General features: G+C 43.4%; 2 protein-coding genes across 12 annotated transcripts in view; one reads left to right on the plus strand and one right to left on the minus strand.

The window, feature by feature from the left end:
- PTGR1 (prostaglandin reductase 1) overlaps positions 1 to 27,820 on the minus strand; it is a 64,448-nt gene that overhangs the window by 9,572 nt on the left and 27,056 nt on the right. For 5 of the 10 annotated variants that reach the window (XM_043547373.1, XM_037902120.2, XM_037902122.2 and 2 more), the window contains 8 exons: positions 24,929 to 24,974; positions 23,887 to 23,946; positions 21,899 to 22,063; positions 20,443 to 20,560; positions 19,060 to 19,215; positions 16,125 to 16,230; positions 14,761 to 14,879; positions 12,978 to 13,711 (listed from right to left, as the gene is read on the minus strand). In XM_043547373.1, coding sequence (XP_043403308.1) covers positions 13,601 to 13,711; positions 14,761 to 14,879; positions 16,125 to 16,230; positions 19,060 to 19,215; positions 20,443 to 20,560; positions 21,899 to 22,063; positions 23,887 to 23,946; positions 24,929 to 24,974 — 881 coding nt within the window. In that variant the 3' untranslated portion in view covers positions 12,978 to 13,600. Of the gene's footprint in view, positions 1 to 11,600; positions 13,712 to 14,760; positions 14,880 to 16,124; positions 16,231 to 19,059; positions 19,216 to 20,442; positions 20,561 to 21,898; positions 22,064 to 23,886; positions 23,947 to 24,928; positions 24,975 to 27,820 lie in introns of those variants that run through there. The other 5 variants (XM_043547372.1, XM_037902119.2, XM_043547375.1 and 2 more) reach the window with 3 other exon arrangements.
- Positions 118 to 10,368, plus strand: TXN (thioredoxin). Of its 2 annotated transcripts, XR_006291125.1 has the most exons (6): positions 533 to 690; positions 5,412 to 5,516; positions 7,040 to 7,099; positions 8,341 to 8,406; positions 9,185 to 9,266; positions 10,158 to 10,368. XR_006291125.1 is itself a non-coding variant. In XM_037902126.2 (5 exons), exons 1-5 carry the CDS (start codon positions 667 to 669, stop codon positions 10,218 to 10,220), a joined length of 318 nt encoding a protein of 105 aa, XP_037758054.1. In that variant the 5' UTR covers positions 118 to 666; the 3' UTR covers positions 10,221 to 10,368. The 2 variants fall into 2 exon arrangements, 1 of the variants encoding a protein (XP_037758054.1); XM_037902126.2 differs by lacking the exon at positions 9,185 to 9,266 and having other exon boundaries at positions 118 to 690.

Consider the following 27,820-nt stretch of genomic DNA (forward strand, 5'->3'; position numbering starts at 1 on the left):
TGGGGCAGGAGCAGCCCCTGTGGGGTGAGGGCAGGCCAGGCTCACTCTCCTGCCCCCCCTCCCGTGGGGCCTCCCCGCTGCAATTTTTTGGAAGAGTGGGAGCCTCGCTTGCAGATTTGGCCCTGCCCAAAAAAACACTCGGTGCGGCCCCGCCCAAGGCAGGGAGTTGGCTGGCTTCGGCGCTGCCCTGTGTCGCTCCCAGGCCGAGGCAGGAGACCTCTCTCCTTTGGGGCCGGGGGGGTGACACTTGCTTTGCGGGGGAGCCAGTGTCCGCAGCCGCCCTCTCGCTGCGGGGCGGGAGGCGCGGTGTGGGGATTCCTCAGGAGGATCCCCCCGCCTCAGCCGCCTGACAGCTCAGCGGAGACCCGCCGCCCAGCGAGCGGGGGCGGGGGGGGGGGGGGGGGAGGGGGGACTAACCCGCGCCACTCAGCGCGCGCCCAACTGAAGGGGAGGGAACGGACACCGGCGAACAGGAGCTCCGCTGCGTCAGCCGTTCGCGCACAACCCCCTCTTCTGGGAAAAGGAGGGGCGGGGCGCGAACCGCGCGTGCGCACTGAGGCCGGGGGGTTGGCCTCTATATAAGCAGGAGGGCGGCCATGCCATCCCACATCGACGGGCCAAGTCTCAGTGAAGCAGTGTCTCGTGAGCGTAAGCCGGGCGACAAAGATGGTGAAGACCGTGGAGAACCTGGTGAGCGGCTGTTAGTGGCCGGGCGCCCTTCGCCAGTGTCTCGGGGGCGGGCAGGGCTGTGCGCTGCCCGCCCGCCCGCCGCGCTCTCCCTGCTGCCCAGAGCCGCTGGGGGCTCGGGGCGGTTCAGTGCTCGCGGGAACGCGCGCGGGCGCAGCCCCGCCTCGTGCCCGCGCCCTAGGGGATGAGTGGCCCCTGCCGCTGAGGGGGGGGGCCGGCCAGGCCCGGGGCGGTTCTTCCCCCCGCCTCGCCTCTGGGGCGGCGATGTCCTCGGGGCCTGGGCCGCGTTGCACGGCCGCCCCCACCCCATTGCTGCGGGGGGGCAGGGACTCGGCGCCAGGCCTCGGGGAGCTGCTCTCCTGAGGAGCCTCTGGCTGAGCCGGCGGCCGGTCTGCGCGGGGGAGGGGATCCATTACCCCCCACCCCCCCTCCGGCGGGCCCCCTTGTCGCGTGGGTGTGGAATGTCCTCCCCCCCGGTTACTGGCCGTTCGAGCGGTCCCCTTGCATGGCGCTGCTGCTCCTAGCTGCCAGTCAGTCGCGTTGGCCGGAGCGGCGGCCGGCTGCAGGGTGAGCTGTAGGCCCCTGCAGCTCGGGTTGGCGCTATCGGCGCCCCGTCCAAGTGGGCGCCGCATGAAGTTCATTACAAACCACTTCAGCAGAAACTGATGTCGGGCACGCCCTGCGCTGTGAAAGTATAGCTCCTGACTTGCCACTGGCAGGGGTAGCGTTTTAGAGGCCTTGATGAGGTCAAGGCACTAATATTTTTGTCAAAAGAAAAGGAGTACTTGTGGCACCTTAGAGACTAACCAATTTATTTGAGCATAAGCTTTCGTGAGCTACAGCTCACTTCATCGGATGATGTGAGCTGTAGCTCACGAAGGCTTATGCTCAAACAAATTGGTTAGTCTCTAAGGTGCCACAAGTACTCCTTTTCTTTTTGCGAATACAGACTAACACAGCTGTTACTCTGAAATCTCTCCTTACAATGTTTATGATAATCAAGGTGGGCCATTTCCAGCACAAATCCAGGATTTAACAAATGTGTGGGGGGGGAGGGTGAGAGAACCTGGATTTGTGCTGGAAATGGCCCTACTTGATGATCACTTTAGATAAGCTGTTACCAGCAGGAGAGTGGGGTGGGAGGAAGTTTTGTTTCATGGTCTCTGTGTGTATATAATGTCTTCTGCAGTTTCCACGATATGCTATGCATCCGATGAAGTGAGCTGTAGCTCACGAAAGCTCATGCTCAAATAAACTGGTTAGTCTCTAAGGTGCCACAAGTACTCCTTTTCTTTTTAGGATTTAACAAGAACGTCTGGGGGCGGGGGGGTGGTTAGGAAAACAAGGGGAAATAGGTTACTTTGCATAATGACTTAGCCACTCCCAGTCTCTGTTCAAGCCTAAGTTAATTGTATCCAATTTGCAAATGAATTCCAATTCAGCAGTCTCTCGCTGGAGTCTGGATTTGAAGTTTTTCTGTTGTGATATCGCAACTTTCATGTCCGTAATCACGTGACCAGAGAGCTTGAAGTGTTCTCTGACTGGTTTATGAATGTTATAATTCTTGACATCTGATTTGTGTCCATTTATTCTTTTACGTAGAGATTGTCCAGTTTGACCAATGTACATGGCAGGGGGCATTGCTGGCACATGATGGCATATATCACATTGGTGGATGTGCAGGTGAACAAGCCTCTGATAGTGTGGCTGATGTGATTAGGCCCTGTGATGGTGTCCCCTGAATAGATATGTGGGCACAGTTGGCAACGGGCTTTGTTGCAAGGATAGGTTCCTGGGTTAGTGGTTCTGTTGTGTGGTATGTGGTTGCTGGTGAGTATTCGCTTCAGGTTGGGGGGTCTGTCTCCCAAGATTTGTGAGAGTGTTGGGTCATCCTTCAGGATAGGTTGTAGATCCTTGATAATCCGTTGGAGGGGTTTTAGTTGGGGGCTGAAGGTGATGGCTAGTGGCGTTCTGTTTTCTTTGTTAGACCTGTCCTGTAGTAGGTGACTTCTGGGAACTCTTCTGGCTCTATCAATCTGTTTCTTCACTTCCGCAGGTGGGTATTGTAGTTGTAAGAATGCTTGATAGAGATCTTGTAGGTATTTGTCTCTGTCCGAGGGGTTGGAGCAAATGCGGTTGTATCGCAGAACTTGGCTGTAGACGATGGATCGTGTGGTGTGGTCAGGGTGAAAGCTGGAGGCATGTAGGTAGGAATAGCCGTCAGTAGGTTTCCGGTATAGGGTGGTGTTTATGTGACCATCGTTTATTAGCACTGTAGTGTCCAGGAAGTGGATCTCTTGTGTGGACTGGATCAGGCTGAGGTTGATGGTGGGATGGAAATTTTTAAAATCATGGTGGAATTCCTCAAGGGCTTCTTTTCCATGGGTCCAGATGATGATGTCATCAATATAGCGCAAGTAGAGTAGGGGCGTTAGGGGACGAGAGATGAGGAAGCATTGTTCTAAGTCAGCCATAAAAATGTTGGCATACTGTGGGGCCATGCAGGTTCCCATAGCAGTGCTGCTGATTTGAAGGGGTTTTTTTTTTGTCTACACTGTAAAGGTGACTCTGATGAAGACAAGTTCGGTGTCATCTGATTTGCTTGGCTGCTAGTGTAGCAGTGTAACAATTATAGGAAGCATGCAGATTCCCTTCTTGGGGGGAACATTAGGTCAAGAATGGTTCGTGTTCATCTGTGCAAGTAGTTTGCCCAGTACTTTGGGAAGTGGAATAAAAGGGGGACCCAATGTTGACAATAAACCAGGTCACCTTACTAGTGGACTTAAGTACTTGGCTTGTCACAAGATAGTGTTTCTAGAGAGCTAGCCATGTGTAGGCAAAGCTGCTGTGATTGTGTCCTCTTAGTTTAAAACTTAAGCTGTTAAATAAAAATTATTCTGGTATTGAATTGGGTCCTAGTTTCTTCATGTAACCGAAAACTGGGTTTCCCAAGGTAGTCTTCAGCATAAAACTGAAGCAGATCATACCCACTGGTCCCACCCTAGTGAATTCCATTGGCTTTATGGATGCAATGAAGTAGAGAACATGACTAAATGTCTGAATCGCATGTCGGGATAGTTATTGGTGGCCAGGTAGGTTAATGTGGTCTCTGAACCAGTATTTTAGTGCTCTGTTGCCTTATAGCTTCCCAGGTTATCTAAAGTGTAATGCTGGTTCCTTCAAAAACTGAATTGGTTTCTTTGATCCCTTAACACCAAGAATTGTTAAAATGGCACATCTTGTACATGGCCACAAATAGTCAGGAATAAATGAGTTTTATATTATGCAATTTAATTATAATGATTAGTGTCACTATTTCTAAGGACTACAAATTCATGTGACATGGCTACCTTGAAATCCAGGCTGTAGCAACACAACTAAATCCAATTTGTACAGATGACCGTCTCTGCATTCTACAATACAGCAAATTGCATAACAGAATTTACTTGTGGATAATGTTCAGCCAACAGTAAAATGGTACATGTTCTGTTCGTCTCTGTTTTATCTGTAGCATACAAGTTGGGCTGCTTTTGTCACCCAACTGGTTAAATTTCTGAATTATAACATACTAAAGGAACGCAGCAGTCTTTTAAAATACCTTAAAGTGGCTTGATCTAGAGCTAAGCAAACCTAGTGAGCTTTTAATTGCATTCATTTAAATGTTGTGTGGGATTGTACCCTTTGAGTATTGTGCTCAAATTTAAGCCAGATGGTTTAAGTGAAATTCAGGTAACGCCTCAATCTTGGTACAAAATATAAATCTGCTTCCCAGAGTCCTTGCAGTGGTGTTGGCTCAAAACTAGCCCACTTTCACAAATGTAGATGGTGTTTCACTAGAGGAGCCTCACAGCTCTAGCTATATCTGCTGCACATGTAAGCTGCTTAAATAGAAAAAGTGGTTCCATCCTTTGCTGAACTTATAGAAGACTTGGCTGTTGGTGCAGGAACATGAAGAAAATTGTTTTCCTGATGGAGTCTAAATGATTGTGCAGTTTTTAACATACAATAGGAAAACAAACAAAAGGTAGGGCTTTGATAGTTATGGGCATAAGTCACCTGCTTTGCATCAAAACCTACTGCTTTGGTGGTATTTAAGGGTAAAAGTTCTAAAATGTAGGATGGAAGAACTGGACAGACTTGACTGATTGCAGTTAAAATGGCATTTTCAGAAACAGTTGACTGGAAACAAATGTTTGTATATAAGGAGAAGCTGTGTGTTTCTATCCGATTAGAATAACAAACCAGAACACCAGCAGTCGGAAGCACCTGCTTCACTAGTTAGAGCAACTATTTGATTAGAGCTCAGCACACTCTCTCTCCTTCATTCTTGCCTTACTTGCATGCCCAGTTTCTTTTTAATGCAAACTTAAAAAAAAAATCTAGACTCAAGTAGTATTTCTTTTGTTTGGCTTTGGGCCAGCTAGTACAACAAATCTGCTGCTACAACTTGGTGGGTAATTCCTACATGAGAACTTGTTCTATTGCTGAAAAAGTAATAAGGTTACTGTAATAGCTTTTGGGTTGGTGTGGGAGACCTTTTTTTTGGACTCATGCTAGTGTATTAAAAATTCACTGATTCTAAAGAAAGTCTTGGTATGCAACACTGGCCGTTAGGATTGAGCCACCAGAATATCCAGTCTGGAAACGGAGTATGAACCTCAAAAACAAGATTAGAGCACACTTGCAAAAATAAAACTTGGTGTTTGAATCTCTTCTCTCTACAGGAAGAATTTAAGTCTGAATTGAAATCTGCTGGTGATAAGCTTGTAGTTGTTGACTTCTCGGCCAAATGGTGTGGACCATGCAACATTATCAAACCTTTTTATCATGTAAGTAACAATTCCAAACTCAATACTCTGCTAGTTTTTACAGCTGAGACTTGACTAGTGCAAGGATATCTTACTATAAAACTAGGTCACTATAGATGTCTGAACTGTCTTATGTTAGTTGATACTCATGGGGGAAGACTTGCAAGAAAACCTCAGTTGTGATCTACGTGTGACTAACCAAAATAGTGATATTTCTAGTATTGTCCAAACAATTCTTCACCACTCTCTTTAAAGCATTCTCCCTCCAAAAGAGTGAAATGCTCTTCACCACTTATTGTGGGGATCATAACAAACTGACAAGGTCAAGAAAATTGAAATAAAACTCATAGTCTCTGGTGCCATAAAAGACAGCCTTGTCAAATGATTTTGAAGTCTAAATCTCAAATAACATTCTAACAATCAAAATGACAGAGTAGGCTGAAATGATATTAACACTTATGACCCAAACTAGAAAAGTAAAGAACTGTAACCATGCATGCAACTCTGAATAGCCATCAGTGAAAACTAGTAATCATGATTCATTAGTGTAAAATGTGGCTGTAAACTATTACAAATGTGTAGCTGGGAAATTGTACTAATTTCCTGGTACAGTAGATCCTCAGAGTTATGATCACTTCCGGAATGGAGGTTGTTTGTAATCTGACCAAAACATTATGGTGGTTCTTTTAAAAGTTTAAAACAGAACATTTACTTAATACAGCTGTGAAACTTTACTATGCAGAAGAAAAATGCTGCTTTCCCTTTTTTAGTAGTTTAACATCGTACGGTACTGTTTGCTCTTTTTGTATCGGCTGCTGCCTGATAGTATACTTCTGGTTCCAAATGAGGTGTGTGCTTGACTGGTCAGTTTGTAACTGAGGTTTTACTGTATCTGCTTATTTTATCAAGAGTAAACCTTTTTGATGAATGAACATACTTCACCTGTGACTCTCCAAAGTCTCAGCTCTATTAAAACTTTGTTCTGATTCTCTTGAGGAATTGAGTCAAACTTTCACAAATCATCAATTTTCTTCAGTCAAAAGAGAAACATTACAATCTTTAAAGCTATTAAAAAGGAATACATGTTTGAGATTCATTTCAAGGAAGAGAGTGCATGTATCACTCTGTAAATCTTACTCTTCAGCTGACTTGCAAAATGGTTTTAAAACTTAATTATTATGGCTTAGGCACATGCAAATATAATCATCCTAGAGACAAATCTGTCACATGACCTTGTGGTTGAGGGAAATGCCCTAATTTCCTAATAAAAGATCTCAGTAAAAAGCATTTGAAACTAAAATGTACTGCTAAAAATCTTAATGACTTCTATGGTACATGTAAGTGAACTCTTGATGCTCCAGCTAGTGACATCATTGCTCTATGGCAAATTAAACTCTTACCAGTTAGTGTCTTTTACTAAAAAGTAAGACTTGTTTTTCCCCAAATGAGGCTCTTATAGAAGACTATCCTAGAGCGCTCTTAAACAAGGTTTATGTGAAATAAAAACTGCAATTTTAACAATTTTTTTTGTTTTAAAACTTTAGAGTCTTTGTGAGAAGTTCCCAGACATAGTGTTTCTTGAGGTTGATGTGGATGATGCTCAGGTAAGGTCCTCAAATAAACAGTATTACTTGTTGGTCCACTGTGGCAGAATTGCATGCAATCTGTTAACTTTGCCACGCAATCTAATACTGGGAAACTTGTCTCCTAAAACTTGAGGTGGACTTTGCTCTCAAAATGGGTCAGTCCCTGCAACAGTAGTTACCTAGAGCAAGAAACTAGGGATTAATTGTTATTTCTAAAGGGGGTATTTTAGTCCCCCTGTTGGAGAAATGTTGAATTACTATCGTACTTTAATTCCTAGCAAACACTAATTGACAAGAGATCGGTCTGATTGCTAAAGTGATCTTGATCCTGTACTCCTTGCATATCCAAAGCTCCTGTTGTCCTCAGTGTATGTGAATAACAAACTTGATAAATATTCAAACTAGACTAAAATATCAATTTTAAAGTCTCAGTGTTAATAGGGAGATTTCTCTAATATTTGGAATCGGACCATATTAAAGTGTAAACTTGAGTTTGTTTTCAGTTCTTCTAATGAAGCTGAGATCCTTTCAGGAGACTTCTTATGTTCCTAAAAGCTCATGTTTCAGGGTTTCAGCTGGCTATCTATAACAGTCAGTTAGGGATTCTCTTAACCTCCATCTATTGTTCTTTCAGTTAGATAACCTAAACAACCTTTGATTAGATATCTGATCTATTACAGCTGATGCGTCTCACCTGAAGCTATTCTGTGCTAGTGATAAACTCTTCTTGAGCGGTAATAAACAGCAGGAATGCTACTCATTGCTTAAAAGTACTTGTCCTTTTGTAATGAATGATAAATACTTCTAATTGGAATATCTTCATGAGCCTTTCTGATACTTCCACCTGTTCCAACCTGTTCTGAACCTGTAACATCAGACTGCAAACCTGGCTGACTAGTAGAGGCTTGTTTAACAAACTCATTAGGCAGACATTCAGCTGTAAAATTACCTTATAAATAAGGCATGATATGGAAGAAAGTTAGCTTTTTCTAGTATTGTGCTACTTTGTGCAGGAGTAGTCTGTCTTGTTTCTGTCTAAACAAATCCAGCAAAGAGGATGGAAACCACTGCTAGTTGTAAATCCAAAACAGGAAGACTATAGTATATCCACATAATAACTGACTGGTCTTAAACTGACCAGAGTAGCAAATAATTACTTGGTTTCCTTTCATTTTCTGTAATCTGTTAACTAACCAGAAATTAGATTTGTATGTTTAATTTGCCAAGCTAAAATTGCAGTGAAACTTTTTTTTTTTTAGGACATTGCTTCAGAGTGTTCAGTCAAGTGCATGCCAACATTCCAATTTTACAAGCAGGGCAAAAAGGTAGGTTTTCAACATTCTTAGTGAAACAGTGTATAGGGTGGGGCGGGGAGGATACTGGATGCTGAAACAGTAAATATGAATTAAAATAACTACATGTATGGGGTCAGAAAAAACATGCTAATGAGATTTAACTCAGAGCTGCTGGCAGTTTATTCTAGGGAAAAATAGGACACTGGGGCAAGTGACCCCACACAATAGTTAGCCAATTCCTGACTCTGTCTCTGGAGAAGTGGCACCTTGTGAAGATCTCACAATAGCTTGCATCTCAATTTACCTCCTGAGCAATATAGTTCACTTACACTCTCTCTCTCTCTTAGAGCACACTTGGCTTTAGAGTAGCCTCAGAAACAAGGAAGTTCATATTGGCACCCGAAGAGCAGGATAATGCCTAGCCTACAGCAATAGGTCACTAATGTTAGAAACTACTTCTAAATGATCTAACTGCATGTAGCAAGTTCTGGCAACACTCTAGGTTTGTATTCCATGTAAATCCTAATGTGAAGTTATGACCCAGACTTTGAGCCTCTCTCTTCAGAACCTAATATGTCTGAAACCTGCTTTATGCACCTATCCCAGCTGAAGGCCATCTGGACTTAATTTTAATTACTATTCCTATCTTTTTGGACCCATAACTAAATTCATAACTCTTTTCAAAAAACAAGCAAACTAATCTATTTATATAGATGTGTTTTATTCTTCAGCTATATAGAAAGGCTAAAGTAACAAATTCAATACTTCTGCACAATAACAAAATTGTAATTTCTGTAAATTATGGCAGAGCTGATGCTTAAGTCTAAACTCCAGGCGCTATAATAAAGAGAACTTGGGCAAGACTTCTCATGCTTTCTCTCAACCTAGAGGTGAGCTTCTGGTTGGAATATCTGATTTAGTAACCTCATTTGACTGGCTGTTCTCCAAAAGCACTTAGTTATGAAATAATTGGATGGATGTGCTCTGATATAAAACAGGTCCTTCATACTGACTGACATCTTCATTGTGGGCTAGTGTATAACCAGACTTGCAGGCACATTGCTCAAATTTCCTTCATTTTAGGAAGGGCCTTCCGGGGGTGGGAGCTGTGGCTTTCAAAAACTAAATTTGCCCATCAGAAAATATGCCTCAAATGTTAGGTGGATTGAGTAGGTGGTTACTATGTCCAGTGTAGACAAGACTCTTATCTTCTAGAATCTCTAGTAACTTTGTCTTTAAAACTAAATATCCTTTTGTTGCTGAGTTTGTTCCTTGTTCACAAATCTAACTCAGCTGGAGAACATGTTTTCAAAGTGTTACTTATCTAAAGTTAATTCATCTGAATGTGAAGTGGTGTCAACCCCTTAGTGCAGTAGGTGAAAAGACATGGTCTTGCATCCAGAGTTTAACTGAATAGTTTGACTTCTTGTGGATAATATGCAAGATTTTGGTAAGAAAAGTTTAATTCTATACAACTTAATATTTTGATGGCCAAGATTGGCCTGGGATGTGTAGCTGGTTCATATGAAATCTGTAAAACTGTGTGTGTGTAAGACTGGAGAACAGTATATTAGGGTCTGGCCCAAAGTGTGTAAAATACTTTGGGATGCAGAGCTGCAGAATACAAAATCTGGAAAGCAAAACAATACTTCAAACCTCCAATGCTGGCCACCTATTATAGTATGGGACTAAAATTGCCAATCTTTCCAAGGATTATAAAACTGTTTGGGCTAAAATCACTGTTTTTAAATGGCTCTACTTAAAACAAATTCTTGTTACAGGTGCATGAATTCTCTGGAGCAAACAAAGTGACACTGGAAGAAAGTATTACCAAGCTACGCTGATCGAACACTGAACAGTTAATGTTGACTGTTTACATATAGCCTGTAACTTTTTCTACTTATTGAAACTAATCAAGGTAGCTAAATATGTATCCAAAAATTGTCACTTCAGACTGTAAATGAGTACAATAAAATGTAAATTCTTCACTTACAGAGACTGCTGTCCAGTGTGTGAAACTAGGCAGCTTGCATAATATATAGCTGTATTGCTTCTGGGGATGGATGGCCAGGTGGTAATGTGGTGGTCAACTGGATCAAATGCTAGATATTAAGTTAATCCCCCTCAATACCTCTGAAGTACTCCCCTAAAACTAGATGGCTAGTCTCACTAGTATTGACCTGCTTTGTACAGCAGGAGATCGCTAATTTCCAGCAATGTGTCCTGTTTGAACAAAGTTCTCAGTGCAAATAGTTCACCATAACTCATCTTAATCCAAAAAGCATGTTTTTTTGCAGTAATAGCTGATTTGTACCATGTAATGTATCCATCTTATTCTGCTCAGCTTTGGAGGTGCCAGCACACTATGTTGTCATGCTAATGTCTGACGAGAGGTACCAAAACTATAGTTTTAATGGCTTTAGAAGGTCACTATGTTAAAAACATTCCCAGGATTCCATATTCAAGATGCCTCGCTTGCCTGGCTCAGAAGTAATATAGTGAGAACTAATTGCTGCTAAAACTTGAAATGAGGGTGGGGAAGAGGGGTCCAAACAACCTTAGCAAGGTTGGTATGTTATCTGCTGTCAATTGGCTTCATTGTCTAGATGACTTCAGGTTGAAGCTTTTTTCAATTTCTAAGTCTACAAAAAGCTCTTTGGTGCCGTTTGTCACAAGATCCAGGGTCTGGTCTATTCCCCACCTGTAACCAGTCCCCTGGGAGTGCCCAAGGACCCACACCATTCCACAGGGGGCAGGCCCCTGTTCTCTGACTGAATGAGGTCTTGGGGCACTAGCAATACCTGTCTTTCTTTAGTTCCCTGTGACAAATCTAGACAGACTTGTACAGTACAAGGCTCCTGCAGCCCTTTAGGGCACAATGCACTGAGTATTTGCATCTGCCTTCCAGAGTTTTAAGTGTCGATTGTTAGTCATTGGGGTTTGCCTTGTTTCTTTGATTCTCAGTTGATATGGGTTGGTTTCACCAAGTTCTTTAATGACCCATTGGTGACACTAACACCTCATGTCTCTCACTCCAAGAGCAGTGTTAACCTTTTGCTCCTCTTGGGTAGCAATCAAAAGCACAAAGGGAAAGTGAGGCAGACACAAGCTTCATAAATTACAAAAGATTCCTGCTGTCACACTGTTGAACTCAGCTGACTAGAGCTGGGAACTTAGTGTAACATCTTGTGTATGTATTCATCACACAGCAACCTTATAATAAGTTAGTGGCTAGGAGGTTTTATTGCATGGATCATCAAACTTAATAGTTTAGTACTGCATTCCCTAGCACAAATCAGCATAGGTAGAATTTACAGAGCAAGTTTAAAAAAAAAAAAAACTTCCAAACCTGTCAAGGCTGACCTATTATAGTAAGATTTCTTTTTTGTAAAGATGTGTCCTGGTCTCCCATTCTTCAGCAAGAAGGCTGAGCTGTATTTGTGGGGGTGGGCCAGGGCTTGCTTTCAGCCAGAACTACTTGCTATCTCTTCATCAAGAGCAGTGGAGCTGTAGGCTGTAATTCCCATTGACTATCAAAGTTGTGCTTGAGTCTTTTTCCTAGGTAACTCTTAGGCTCTCAAGCCTGTGTTCCTTGGCAATAGGTTAGTCAACTGCCCTAACCTTCAGGCTGTTTGTGAAGTTAAGATAGTTGTACTGCACTGACAACTGGAAGGCTAAAAATGTATTCTTTATACCACATGATAGTTAAGAATCTAGCAGGGATGTTTGCTATTGCCTTAGTGTCAGGCATAGGACACTTCAGGTTTTTTCTTTTTATAAGATGTTAACTTTGGACTCCATTGGGCTTCCTGGAGCCCATGCAGAATCTAATCTGTCTTGGCAACAGGGGCTGTTGCCTAATTTTAAGGTGCATTAGCTGCTGTAGCACTTAATACATTCAGTATTCATTTATCTGTGTGATAGCCAGTAGAGCTAATATAATAAGCCCCCACTTGGATGATGTGAGCATGCTGTGTGAACCTTTTAGTTGCCAGGTGAAAGGCATCAGGCAGTCTGTTTACACCTTATTCATTTTTAGGGGCTCTGACCCCCCTGTTGTCTCCATAGAGTTTGCTGTTTCTATGTGCACCTGCAGATGGGGAGCTCTGATGTTATTCAAGGTACTTACTACTACAAGCTCTCCATCTTAGGCTATATTCAATATCTTTGAGTTGAGCACTGTTTTGTCTATCTGGACCTCACTTATCTCTTCCACAACACAAGAGATTGTCTTAGGCACTCAGCTCACAGGAGGTAAAGGCATGTGACCACTAAGTTCCTGCAAAATTTCCTAGATATGGATACATACTTGTCCTAGTGAATATGAAGAGCTGTTTGAGTTAAAATAAGGAGTTGTCCTCAAATTGGTATGGTGGGTGTGGTCTGAGGGAAGGAGGTGGTGTCTAAAACAGATAGGAAAAGGTTCAGATTAAATTACAAAACTGGCAGATGTCAGTCTTTCCCAAATTAATCTGGAATGCATAGCTGATCAGTCAGGTTATTTATGCACAAAAACAAAGTCATAAATATTGCCACTCCATGTAGTCAGTTTCTTGTCAAGATAAGAACCATTTTCTTTATCAATAAGATTATAACACTAGTTGAATATTTGACAATTTAATGGGTGATCTTTCTTTGCATGACAATACAGTATTAGAACAGCTCTAAACTATTTCATCAGATTACTCCTGGGCTATATGTTGCTGTGACTGACAAGCATGTTAGCTACAGAATAAAATCTACATTTTAAGAGGATCTGGTACAAATCTATTTAAATAACTGTTTAGCAGATAGTATTTAAAAGACTGCAGTTGACTTCTGCTCTCTGCATGGACCTTAGTTCACATCAGGCTGTCAAGCAGCTCAGTTAAGGTTACCTGTGTTTTTTAAAAAAGGTCAGATCCTCAGTATAAAGCCATATAGTGGCACTGACAGTTTACCTGGCTGGCTTTTTTCAAAATGCCCATGAAATTGGTAGAGTAGTGCGTTCTTATAAGCCTCAGAATCACATGTATCAATGAGGACTGATTAAAGCAGTGATAAAGTGGATTAATTGCATAACTGCAGGAGCAACAATTTGTTGTAGCATTGTATTTAAGGAAGCCAGTTGGAGACTTGTCTAATTTGAACATAACTTTTAATGGGCTAAAGTATCTAGTGAATTATGGCTGAGCATTTGGTGACAAGATAGACAAGCTATTTATTGGTATGAACCACATGCCCTTTACACTTTTACTACCGCTTTTCCAAGGTTTTCTCCCTTTAACATTCCCATGAAAGCTGCTGGCATTTTTTCAAATCCTTCAGTAACATGTTCTTCACACTTAATTTTCCCCTGTGCAAAGAGAAACAATTTTTACTCAACTTCTACTGTGCAGGTGGTCTAAACTGTAGCTAGATCCCTTCAACTCATATAATTCCTAGCAGCTGATGTGAACTGTGGTAGCTCTGTTGAAATCAAAGGAACTGTACCTATTTACATCAGCTAAAGAGCTCACCTTTTGAGAGTAAACAGTAATGTCTGTAGTGAAGTTTTTGGTGTCTCTTTTTTTTTTTTTAGTGACCTCTCACCATTAAATACTGCTCAGTAAAGGTGATTTGAACATGGTTGCTGCTTTTGGTGGCCCATCTACCATTGTTCCTCTGACTGATGCCAAATTCCCTGTGGATCAGTTACTTCTGCAGAGACTAACTGCAATAGGTTTAACAGAACTAAGTCTTCAGGTGCAGAGCATTAAACTCCAGAAACAAGATTTCTCCTCCTCCCCTAGTAAGTGCAGTATTGCCAACCCCAAGTGTTCAAAAGCTGTAATAGGCCCCACAACAACTTTGTGGTTCTTTGATGCTTAGTGTTGTCTTTAGGGCTAATTTTCAAGCTTTTCTCTGCAACCAAACTGAGGTGGTGGGGGGAAAAAAAAATTCACAAAAGTTGGCCATGCTGTTAGTGGAGGGGAAAGGAATAGTGCAAGTACTTCAAATATTTGCCAGGCGGCAAAAAAGGCAAAGTTGAAAAGTAGTTGGACTAGTTTTGAAATGGGTCTTGTTAAGAGACTTGCATTTATGTTTAGGGATATCTTTGGCCCCCTTCTCACTCATCAGCTGACTGACCTTACAGTAGAGATGAGCTGAGTTTGGTACCTTGCCCCTTCATTTTTGGCCAAGCATAGTTTTGGCTGCTGCATGTGCTCTTCCTCTTTTCTGTATTGTGTTCAGCATGGTTTGACTCTGACTCTCCCCCTGCACACAACCCCTGGTTGAGGGACATGTTGGGTATGGAAGAGCAGTGTATGACAGCAGACTTGGCTCTTGTTAGTGTAGTCTTTTGTAAAGAAGGAAATAGTATGAGTTTACATACTGTAGTCTGAGAAACTGTCCATCTCTTACCTCAACAACCCATCTTAACAGTATCTTCAGGGCCTCCGCACGCTTGTGATTCCACCGAAAGACAAGAAATCCTTCCATGTAAAGCTCATTGGAGATCATTGGAATCTGAACATAAGGTCCTGTTGGAAATGGTAATAGACAAAAGAGCAGTAATATTACTTGGTTTAAAACCAAACCAATGTGCAGTAAGGAGAAGCTGAGATGCTGGTAAAGCCAAGCTAGTCAGTGTGTCATCAGCCCAAGGCTGCACTTCTTGACCAGATTGGGCCCTGCACAAAATGGTGATACTGGTGGTGCAGACCACCTCTCCCCATAGGCCAGAGGTTAGAGCACTGACCAAGGAACCTGGAATGTCAGGCGTTTAATATTTATTCTCTCCTTACCCCTCTGCCCCAGCTCCCATTGATTTCAATTGAGTTGACAGTACTTAATATCAATGCAAATCCCACCATAAAAGTAAAACCATCTAAAGCCCTAGGGAAAGAACTTTTCCATCTAGATGGCTGAACTGTGTAATCAGCTTTGCTACAGAAATAGCATGCATCAGGCTGTTTTACCACTGCTGTTTAATTTAAAACATTAAATACCACCCTAAAGATGATAAAGTTGGAATTCTTGAAACAACCCAGCTCATTCTCTACTGCCCTCTAGTGGTGTGCAAGAGTGATTGTTGTAAAGTCTCATTTAAATCACATATACCAACTATCACTAGGTCTGTTAGTGAGTTCTCTGGTTGTACTCTGTAAGGGATTCCTTTCTTGCTGCTATTTTAGATGAGAGGTCCAGTCACTGCTTTTGCTGAAAATTAGTAACTTGCACTTCTTGGACAGTTTATTTCTATGGTGGTTGCCAATCACTACTCTCTTCCCCATTCTTGTTAAACCAATGTTCATTTCCCCCACATCTTGGTAGATGGACAATAGGACAATGAGATTTAACTATCTGGAACTATTTAATGTTAAATATCAAAGATCAGTTATTATTGAAGTGAGGAGTTCTCCCATTTGAGGGATATCTCCATCCCCTGCCATATTCATTCCTATTTACTCAGATGCAGCTTTGACTACAATGAACCTTGTTGTTTCTATGAAGCTTTACCATTCCATGGTGGGAAAGGACCATGAACTAAAGAGTTTGTTTTGTTTTAATTCTGGGCAAATACATTTTTTTTTTTTTGAGGCACAGAATACAAGATTGATTAACTTTGTCCTAAAAATACAGCATTGGGGATGAATTTGCTTGACAAAATATATATTTTAATTTTGAGGGTTTGTTTCACATTGAAGCAACATAAAAACCATTAAAAGAATTCAAAGAGGAAAGTTTATTTTTTCCACCATAAAAACTGACCAAAAGCTTCATACCTTTCTGGGGCACTGTGTCATTGTATCCAGAGATGGCTCCACACACAGCAATCCGCCCAAATTTCTTCATTTGATTCAGAACAATACTTGAAAACTCTCCACCCACCTAAAGTAGTCAGAACATAGATAAAGTGACAGATAAAACCCATATTGATCATTGGGGACTGAACTTGTAAACATTTAAGCCTGTAAATAACTTCTCATGTGAGTTATCCCATTGAGCAGTGCAGATCTAATGGGGGGGTTAGTTGCTAGAGTCAGTTACTCAAAAGCTTAAGTGCTTGTAAGAGCAGGCCCTTATTTGGAAGTGTTTGACTCAGAAGCACTGCTCTGCACCCATCTCTGCTATATGTTATGTCACAGTTCCATAATATCAAGACTGAGGGTCAGGGTCATCTTGGCATGCAGTTTCCTATTTAGATAGCATTTTAAAAATACATAAGAGGACATAGTGCCTGCCCTGAAATGTTCATCTAAATTAGATGAAGGACCAGGAAGAGATTGAATTTGAGAGCAGCAAGATGAACACTTTGGATCTAATTTAATATCAACCTGGAAAGGTGAGTGAGGTTAAACAGATAGAGGCATGGTATGAGAAAGGAGGTGGATGGTTAGCAGGTAAAGTCTAACTAGAAGCAGAGTTTTAAGGAAGGGCGTGGGGGGGAAGCAGCTGATCTAGGGTGAATGTGAAAAGGGGAATGGACAAGAAGGCGGCTTTGATGGAGGTATAAGGAGCTGGCAGAGTGCAGGTACAAAGGGGCTCAGAAGACTAAGTGCTAAGAGGTAAACTGGGCAGGATCTTGAAAGTAGCACCAAAATACCAAGCAAGAATTTCTGCTTACAGTATTTATATTTACAGTATATCCCATTAGGACTCCAGCACTGGAATGATCAGATCTTCCAAATGGCCTGCCTGGTGCAGGAGTGCTAATTATTTAAACAACGGTAGTAAGCTACTGTTCCACAGCTTTCTCATAGGAGTCTATGCAAGAAGTATTTTGTAACATCCTCTCCTCAGCTTGACGAAGCTTCACTGGCAACATGCTTTTTCCATTTGCTTGGCAAAATATTGAATATTTTTCTGTGTGTTTCTAAATGGAGATGTTTTCATTTGTGCACCAGCTGTGCTAATGTCAGCCCGCTTCTGGGAAAAGGCTGTAAATCCTGCTCCATAGCCAAGCTATTTCCAGAGGTCATGCCCTGAGCATTTTCGGAGAGTATTAACACTGCGTTTCTTTCATCCTTACCACCCTCCCCACATATGGTCTCAGCTGTTGACTTTCATTCAAACAATATGTCCATAGGGCGGCTACTTTCCAAATGCTCACCCAATATCTGCAGGGCACCGGAGACACTGACTGGGATTTAAAGGTATGGTGTGAGATCATGTCAGATGGGAGCCTAGGCTTTACCTTAACCAGTTTGGATCTACTAAAGAACAACTTGCCTTGACTAGAGCTTTTGAAAGTTATTACATTGAGCGAAATCAGTCTAGCTCATGCAGTCTAACAACACACCTAATTGAGGCAAAGGCTGAACAGCTAGAATCTGCTAGAACTGAAACATGGTTGATGTAGTCATGGTACTGATGGCTATTTTCCCAACCTGCCACCCAAGATGTGTGTCCAGGGCTCTGTCACACCTAGGTGGACAGGTCCTCCACTGCTGAAAGTCAGTGGAGTGCCACCGAATGAAATGCATCAACACCAATTTACCATCTAGCTCAGGGTGACTTTAAGTGTCTTCCATGATGAAGCCACACCTTATTATGAATAAGGGCATATGCTTGTCAAGAAAACCTATGAAGATAAAAGGTTTTTTTTTTTAAATCTGTAATTATTGACATTTGGGGACTTTTCCATGTTGCTGGAAGGGAGGGGTAGGGGACGCATTGTGATGGTAACCATTTTCCCTGAAAACGTTGAGGGCTGCCAAATCGGCGCAGGAAGGACCATTAAGTGAGCAAGAACTCTTATCATCAGGGCCAATGGTTTGCCAGGGATTTCTTGACTGCTTTGATCTTTCTGGGGAAAAAAGTCAGAGCCGCTCGCTGGCTTAAGGATCGCTGTGTTGTGCTGCTTTTCCCACTGCCTTTGCAGAGGCTGAAGGGAGAAAGCTGTGGTGGTGAAGAGAGTCATGCTGTCCTTCCTGAGCCAGCGGGCAGGTGAAGGAGTTGTTTTAAACTATTAGTTATGCTTTTAGTTTTATACCATTTCTATAGTAAAACTAGGGGCATTTTGATTATGAGCCAGCATTGTCTATTTTGCTTTTTTAAATTCATCGTAGCTTGTCCTATTAGTATTTTATATGCTAATGCTACATATTAGATCATTGTGCTAGGTACCGTACAGACCTAGAGAGACTGTCTCTGCCCCCAAAACCTTACAATCTAAACAGCCAAAGAGCAGAATAAAAAGTGCCGTTATCCCCATTGTATAGATGGAGAACTGAGGCACAAAGAGATCAAGTAATCTGCCCATTGTGACACCTAGATCTAGGTTTAGATCTACCAAGTCACAGTCAAGTGGCTTAAATACATGACCATCCTTCCACTCTCCGAACCCCTCAGACCTGCCACTGACATGCCACCTTAGATTAATTTTACATATAACCAAAGTACAACTTTCTTCTCCCTATCCCCCAAACAGCGAAAGCAAGAACAATTGTGCAGATCAACTCCCTGTTTCAGCGTTATTCCTCCTTTCCAATGCTCCTGAACTGGAACTTCAGAATTTCATGAAAACACAGGCCAGCAGTTTTTGCTAGCAAATAGGAATTTGAAAGGGAAAACTGAAACAGAGCGTGAGCCCTGATATTCTCTAATGGGGCTATTTCTCACAGCATGAGGCCACGACATTCCAAGTGCACATGCACGTCAGAAAGATGTGGACTTTTGCAACAAGCTGCACTCTTGCCAATCCTAGTTTGAACTCACGTTATCAAAGTAGCAGTCGTAGCCATCGGGTGAGGCCTTTCTCAGTGCTTCTTCCAAGGATCCTACAGTCTTATAGTTAAAGGCTTCATCAAAGCCAATCTGTTTCAGATAAGCAACCTTTTTATCTGAGCCGGCACAGCCAACCACTTTGCAACCCTGGAGGAAAAGAAAATACATCTTAACTCACAGGTGGTTTCAGCATAAAATACTAGATACAAATGAGATGCTACATGCCACCAGACAGTAGAGCCTGCAACTCACCTTTGCCTTCCCCTGCCCTGCCCAGCTTTGGAATGCTGCAGGTTCCCTACATCCCCAGCTCCCACTGCCTTGAGTTGCCCTGTGAAAGCTGATCTCCCCTGCTTCTCTTTGCCCTGCACAGAAAGTAGCCATCAGGCAACATGGGACTTTGAACTGCTACACTAACGTATTTTATAGATGTTCCGTTAGCCTCTGTGCTTTAGCTACAGGGATCCAAAAAAGGAAGATTGTCATTTTCAAGGATCCATCACTGAATGGGTTAAATTTATGACATATGACACAAACCACTCAAGTCACATTTCAGACCATTTCTCTTTGTGTTAATGACAGAGAGAAAAATGTTTCTAGAAGTGTGTACACTCTTCCCTTTCCCCCCCAACATTTTAATCTCCTGTAAGGCAGGGGTTCTCAAACTTTTTCTTTGAGTGCCGCCACCCCTCCCATGCTATAAAAACTCCAGGGCCCACCTGTGCCACAACTGTTTTTCTGCATATAAAAGCCAGGGCCAGTGTTATGGGTTAGCAAGCAGGGCAATTGCTCAGGGCCCCATAACACAGCCCCCACAAAACTAAGTTTTTTAGGCTTTGGCTTCAGCCCCAGGTGGCGGGGCCCCAAGCTTCAGCCCTGCATGGTGGGACTATGGCTTTCTGCCCTGGGCACCAGTGAGCCTAATACTGGCTCTGGTTGGCTGCCCCCTATAACCTGCTTGTGGCCTTCCCAGGGGACCCCAGGCCCCTGATTGAGAACTACTGCTGTAAGGTACATATATTGTATGTTGTTGACAGGTGAAGACTGGCTTGTGGTGTAGTGACAATGGAGCGATCCTCTACAGCTAAACACACGCTATGGGGTAGGGGTAGGGGCCGACTGCCAACTCAGGGGCAGCTAGGGCCACTGAAAAGGAATGCACGAGGAAAGCACGTGCTGTATCACTGGCTCCGGAGAGTGCTGGTTGCAAGGTTTGCAGCAGCTGAATGATAAGTGCAGGCAGGAATTGGTCATGGCATATTTTATTTATTCCCTGGGGCAAGTCTGCTCTAAGAGACACTGTCCCCCTTCTTCCTAAGCACTCGAATCCCTCCACAGTCTCTGGCGTTCATATAAACAATTCAAGCCACTCACTCCGATTTTAGCAATCTGCCCCACCACTGAACCCACAGCGCCAGCTGCTGCAGTAACCAGCACCGTGTCTCCCGCTCTAATCTTGCAGATCTCAAATAGGCCGAAGTATGCAGTGAGGCTGAAAGAGGAAGGAAATGATCAGTGGAGATTGGTGGAGACATTACAAACACAAAGTTGGGTCATGCTTCATGTAGCTTCCCAGGGGAGGGGATATCTCATCCCATTACAGATTCTTTTTCCTCGTTCTATATGAAGTACTAGGAATTATTTATAATGTGTACAAAATCCATTCGAGCTATTTGAATGTGGAAAGCTACACATCTTGCCCATTTTTAAAATAAATGTTAAGAAGCTTCTGTTCTGCACAGATCACAAATAGCAAGCTGAAAGCTTTCCATGGGGCTTGTCCTCCTACAAATATAGAGGTAAGAAAAGAAGCAAGTTAGGAGGAACTAGGCAACAGAAAGCATGAGTGTAATGGAATTTCTTCTGTATTTAGGGCAGGATCACCATGAACAGTAGGTCTGTTCAATAGGTATAGATGTGCTTTTGATGCTGCTATTTGACTGTAGAATTCTACAGCTGCATATGTTTCCATCTTTGTGCAAACTCTGGAAATACAGAGAAATCAGCGGAGCAAGATCAGTATTTTATGAACCCTGGCTAGTTACTACTGAAATCAAAAGGAGTCCCTTCCATCAACTCTAATGTCTGTTGGACTGGGCCCTTGGCCTGCTTTTTAATTCCAGCCAGGGGTGAAAGTAACTTAAAGGATTTACTGGTACGCCGGAGTCCTCAGCAGGGGGTGGTCCTCAACCGGAAGAAGTGGGGCCTTTAGCGCCCCAGGCCCTTTAAATCAAGATTTAAAAGGGCCCCGGGCTCCAGCTGCGGCAGTGGTGGCTGGGAGCCCCGGGCCCTTTAAATCACCCCTGGAGCTACCAGCTGCAGAGGCGGATGGTGGCTCAGGGGCCATTTAAAGGGCCTGGGGCTCCAGCCGCCGCTACCACCCCGGGCCCTTTAAATCTCCACCGGCTCTGGCAGCGGGGCTCTGGTGGCAATTTAACGGACCCAGGGCTCCAGCCTCTGCTGGGAGCCTCAGGCACTTCAAATTGCCGCCTGGGGAAGCCGGTCTGGTACGGTGTACCAGCTCTTGCCCGTACACTGTACTGGGGCATACCAGCTTACTTTCACCTCTGATTCCAGCACAATACTCTGGCCCCATCACCATAGGGCCAAGAAGCAACTGTGCGGGCTCCAAGTAGGGGAAAAAGAGGCTCGAAATGGAGATATAGAGCTATAAGCCTCCCACCCACAGGATGGGTCAAAATTCAGTCCCTCTTCAGAGGCAAGAGCCTCTCAGAGCATGTGGGGCATGGTAGAGCCTGCACACAGATGGCTGGAAATCTCAATGCAGCAAAGTTTGGTTAGTCTTTATATAGCATCAGCTATGACTTACCCTGGCATGCCAATTGTCCCAAGAGCCAAAGATCTGGGAATCTTTTCCGGCCAAGGAGGAAACAGCTGTAGATCTTGCCCATCAGAGATGAAGTGAGTTGTCCAGCCTGAATTAGCCACAACATAGGTCCCTACTGGGTAGGTGGGATTCTTGCTTTCCACAACTCTGAGAAGACAAACGAAAGCCACACTTTACAAACAGCTCCTTCTCCCTAGCTTTACTAAATATTTACATAGGGCTAACACATTGGGTTATGTGAGGGTTAGGAGGAAATGCTCCCTTTAGGCAGATGAACACAAAACTAGCTACAATGCACATTTCCTGCACCTTTTTCTGAAACAGCTGGTACATGGCCATAGGAATTACCACACTGGATCAGACCTATGCGCCTAATATATGTTAGGGAGGATCCCAAGCCAAAACCCTGATTGAAACACCAGTTCAGTTTGAATCCTGAGTTGATCCCTGCAGCTGGGCCAGAAGGCGAGAGGAAGGTTGGGGAAATGGTATATCATAGGGGCAGAGGAGAAGAGACAGTTCCTTATTCAGTAAACCAGGTCCCTTTTCAAAGGCTGAAGACATTTCACCTTCTAAAGGCTGCTCCTCTTTTAGGACAGGAAGGGCTCTTTAAGAACAGCTTGAAAACTGTATTGGCTTGGGACCCTAATAATGAAGATATTCAAACAAAAACAACAAAATTCAGCAGAAGGTACACACAATCCTTTGGCACCAGACGCTGCAAATTCCTCAGCTCATTTCAAATGAAGTGTTACAACTATGGATGGTACCTGACCTCTCGCTCAGAAGATTAGGACGTAAATTTCCTCCCAACCTCTGGTTTCCCACACAGGACCACAAAGAAGTCTGATGATGATGGAGACAGTATAGCATTCCTTGGCAATAGTGAAGTCACCATACGCCTTATTAGCAAAAGGTGGCTGAAGAGTATTCTCAGCTGGAATTGCTGACTGTACCGTTCCTGGGTGAACAATTACACAGCACGTCCTACATACAAGAGGACACTTCAGGATATGACCACTTGTGCAATGTTAGCCTTTCCTGCCCTGTCTTGTAAGAACTCCCTTCAATGGCATTGCTCATGTGAGAAACACAAGTAAGGGTTGTTTCAAGGCCTCCGAACAAACTCTTAAGTAGGACTAGAAGGCACTACAGCTTCACAGGGTGTACTTGCTTTCTGACAGGTTACAGACTGATAAAGAAAGCAGCTGCCAAGAAATATGGAGCCACCCAGAGAAGTATTGACTAAAAGGTGTAGCCAGTTGCGATTCGTAATGAAAAATGTTTGATACGCCAAGCAACCAAACTTAGCCAAATTTACTGTCTAAAGACAAAAACAGCACAACACAAAAAGATGATATACATACCCTCCTTCCCGGATGCAATTCTTATCTCACAGCACGTCTTCCTTACACAGAAGGTGTGCCTCAACGATACACCCCCAAAACCACTCATATTTATATCATGGCTGATTACAAGTTAAAAAGCACCCTATACATCATCTAAGATCTAACCCACCAGTTCCTTAACTACTTTTTCCGCACCTTTCTCTCTCTCTCTTTTGGATAACACATTCCAAACAAGTTGGGCATAGAGGTATATCCCAACCTCTGCTTGGACACATCATTTCTGTATCTTGTCTTTGACAGCTTTCCTAATGCCAATTTGATGACTTCAGATTCGCAAAGTGTTGTGGGATACTTAACATGCGGGAACAGAATCGTGGGGACAGCATAAGGCATACCGTTAACATAACTTCTCAACACTTTATGTATATAATGTATATTATATTAGTATCGTGCACATAATACCTATTAATGTGCTGCATTGGCTAACAGAAAGTAATATAGGCTGCATGCAATCATCTCTGAAAAGTGATGTTGTACCTTCTCTAGTGCTTTGAGTCTCATGCATGGAAAGATGATAGTGAGTTAGGAAAAAAGAAATCAAGCAACTAACAAAGACCTTACCTAGCCACTTGACTGCCTATCATGATGTCTCCCTCTTTCATGATTCTCCCACTATAAGGTCTGAAACACATAAAATGGAGATAGAGCCTTAATTAAGTGCAAAATAGTCACAACAGATTATTGTCCATTGTCTGATTAAGACACAGTGCACCAAGGGTCTCACTGCCGACTCTGCCAGATATCTGCAGAGAGATAGAGAGAGAGATACGTTCTCAATTTAACAAAAATAAAATATGGTTCCTAGCCAACCACCCATGAGTGGAGATGCCCCTTGATCAACTACCGTGCCTGGATAATTTATTATAAAATGCTCGTCCCCTGCCATTACGAGGTTACAGTTACAATTAGAGAACCCGGCTAGTACCTTCAAGATAAGGCACGGGTCAGGGACTCAGAAGAACTGGGTTTAATTCCTGGCTCTACCACAGACTTCCTTTGTGACTTTAATCTCTCTGTGCCTCAGTTCCCCATCTATAAAATGGAGATAATAACACTTCCACTCTCATGCCCCTTGTCTGTCTATTTAGACTAAACTCTTCAGGGCAGGGAGTGTCTCTTGCTGAGTGTATGCACAGCACCTAGCACGGTGGAAGCCACTAGGTTCTGTTGGAATATAAATAGTAATAATAATAATAATAATAATAATAATTAGGACTTGCAGAATAGATGAACAGAACTGCGTTTCACCTGAGTTTCCGAACGGTCCATTAAAATTTAGTAAAGCCCAGTGACATTCTATGGCCATAGTATAGTTATTGCACAGTTCAGTCCAGTCTACTCTGCATGACTGAACTGCGCTTTAGCCTTATGTTGTGGAAGTGGGGAGGATACTGTGTTGTAACTAGGGCCACCAATGTGGTAGTTGCTACAGTGTCAAAGGGACTTTGGTGAAGCCACAGGTGGGGCTTTGGTGTTTGTATAGGGCAGGCAGCCCCTGAGAAGACCGTGGAAAGCCAGAGGCTCTAAATAAGCACTGCTTTTAGGATTCAAGTAGCAATTCAAAGTAGTAAACTAAACTAAAAAGGAAGAAAGAAAAGAGTACCTCATGTAAGGATCAACACTGAGAAACACAGCTTCAAACAGCACATCTGCAATAAAAAGGATTAGCAATTACATTAGGACCTACAGTAAATAAATATCAAATGTTACAAGACAGTGCACTGACCTATCACAGAGTGCTCTGGATTCTCTTTGCAGAGCTACTAAGCTAAAGTGACAGAGATCAAATCAAGTTTCTAGGCTTTGTCTAAGTTACTGCTACACTGTTAGCAGAGAAGGCAAACAGACATAGCTTTCTGTTTTGTTTTTGAGACTGTTGTGGAAGGAAGGTTTTTGGGACACACCTTTTCTTCTTAGCCTGTCTTCCTTTCCAGTACCCCAGGGATAGGCAACTGTGGGCCATATACAGCCAGCTAGATCATTTTATTTGGCCCACCATGGGTATAGCCACAGGTGGGCCCAAGTGGACCACCACCCACCCAATTAGACTCCAGGCCCATCCAAATCAGAGCCTGAGAGGTGGTTGCTCTGCCTGCACCCAGAGGGAGGGAAGCAGCAAGAGGCTCTGCTAGCCCCGAGCAGAGGATGCTGAAAGAGGGAGAGTGGCGGCTCTTCCCACCATCTGGAGTAAGGGCCGGAGGAGGAGGCAGCTCCTTGATCACATCGGGATCCCTCCAGGATGGCCCTGGTGGACAGCGCCTGGGGTTATTGAGCAGGGGCTGTGCATCCCAGGTGGTGGGGACTGGGGCAGAGGTGGTGTCCAGGAGCATGGGCTTGTCCACATTCCTGGAGATTGTGGCGCTTAACATGGGCGGGCAGGTGTTTCTGCTGGTGGGCTCTTCTGCACCCTGAAAAAAGGTCAGCCAGTGAAGGATGTGTGTTTAACCTGGGGCTTTGGGGGTGGGGGGTTGTAGATAAAGGTTGTTCTATAAGGGGCTTGTATTGGGATGGCTGCCCCACTCCAAAGTAAAAGGGATTAAGAGCAGTTGAAGGAGGCTGGTGAGGTTGTTGGCGCCAGGTGTGGCTGGCTTAATCAGTCCACAGCTGGTCTGGATAAAAGGGCTATGGGGGCCAGGAGACAGAGGAGTCTCACCCTAGCCCTGGAGTGGGAAGGGCTAGCTACCTGGGAGCAAGGTATTGAAGCTGAGCAGTGCTGGGGAAAAGGGCAAGAGGAGCTGGGGAGCTCCAGACTGGTAAACCCCTAGGCTGCAGACTTTGGTGAAGGCCTACAAAGGTACTGGGGCTACAGAGGTACACCCTGGAAATAGGCAGAGGCAGCTAGTCCTAACCCCTTGCAGTCCGCACCAGTGAGCGGGGGGCTAGATGATGACTGGCAGTTGCCATTGAGGCAAGGTGGGTTTAGAGGGTTGGGGCTCCCCTGGGAGGGGAGACCCAGAGAGTGGGGGTACTGCAGGGCAAAACCCTGAGGTAAAGGGCACTGGGGTCCAGGAGGGACATGGAGGGGCTTAGACAGGTGAGACACCAGCCAGCAGAGGGTGCTCTGGAGCTGGAGTGAGCTAATTCCCAGATGACCAGCAGGAGGCGCTGCACCGGTGAGTCATCACTCTGTTCTTAAATTTAAGAACATTTCTTTTACATGGTTAATACACAGATAATTGTATGCTAACATGCTGTACTGTAGCAAACTTTTTTAAGCTATGCAATATGTCGTCTCTACCGAAAAAAAAAAAAAAAAAAAGTATGACCTGCCAAAAGGTTTCAGTGGATTCTGCAGCCCTTAGAATTGCCCATCCCTGCTATATCCCGTTCCTTTGTAAGAGGCTCAGAAGTCCAGGCACCCAAACAGAGAACTCTTACCTTTTAAGACCCATGCATAAAACCCTTTATTAGCATTATTCAACCAACAGAGGATGCGGACAGACCACCCTTAGGCCCCAAGGCAGATTACTTTGGCCATAAATAGTAATACCCCATTTACTTTTTCTCTCTTAAATCTCCCGGAGGGGATGTTGTTTGGTAATTTGGACCAGTTTGGTTTGTTTAACATTAGTGGTTTACAAGAACTAATGGTATTAGAAAAGTTATCATTTCAAAGCAATTAATGCTAGGGCGTGGGGTGCGAGATGGGGGTTGGAGGTGTCTAATCATTGACAGCAAGAGTTTGTTAATACAACCCAGACATTGCAGAACTGTGCAATACATGAGAGCCAGAAAGTTAAACAGATTAGTCTCTTTGCATTCAAAGCCAACTTAAGTAGGGAAAATCTGCTTTAAAAAAAAATTTAACCTAAAGGTATCCCCACCCACACTTTAAGGATTTAAAGGGGAAGGGAAATAACTCAGTTTTCTTAAATACACGCAGGAATGGAATTATATTGTTTTAAGAGTCCCTGCAAACTAGTTTCTTCCTCTTTAATGGATGTACATTTCAAACCTGCCATCTGCAACCATATCCAGATGTTTTATCATCTCTATGATACTCTTAATCATGTAACAATATATTAGATAATGCTGCATCATAGCCATGCATCTGAGCATTAAGGTAGTGCCGAAGGCAAGGAAACACTTGTTGCAACTATTTATATATTCAGATTGTTTAAAAAAAACCAAACAACCAATGCGCAATCCCAGGCGCATGCAGGTCCATTCTCTGTCTCTCTGGGCAGGCAGTGTATTTAAAAATCCTGGATTTTTGTAAATTCCACTGGAATGACTGCTGGAAATGGCCAGGTAGTATGGAATGGAGAGGGGGGAAATAGTAAGCGTGACATGCATGGATGTTCACCACAGACTGAAGAGGCAGGTCCATTTCTCCCCAGACAGTGTTGGGAGCAGTGATTTAAAATGCAGAAATTCAGGAATATGACCTAGTCAATCAGCAGGACTTTTCTAACTTTGCCAACTCTGCTGAGCTATGTATTATGGGTACAGTACGCAGACTATTTCTATAGAGCCTTACAAATAGATTGGATAG

The sequence above is a fragment of the Chelonia mydas genome, chromosome 5 (genome assembly GCF_015237465.2).
Source record: "Chelonia mydas isolate rCheMyd1 chromosome 5, rCheMyd1.pri.v2, whole genome shotgun sequence".
In the NCBI taxonomy this organism is placed as follows: Eukaryota; Metazoa; Chordata; order Testudines; family Cheloniidae; genus Chelonia; species Chelonia mydas.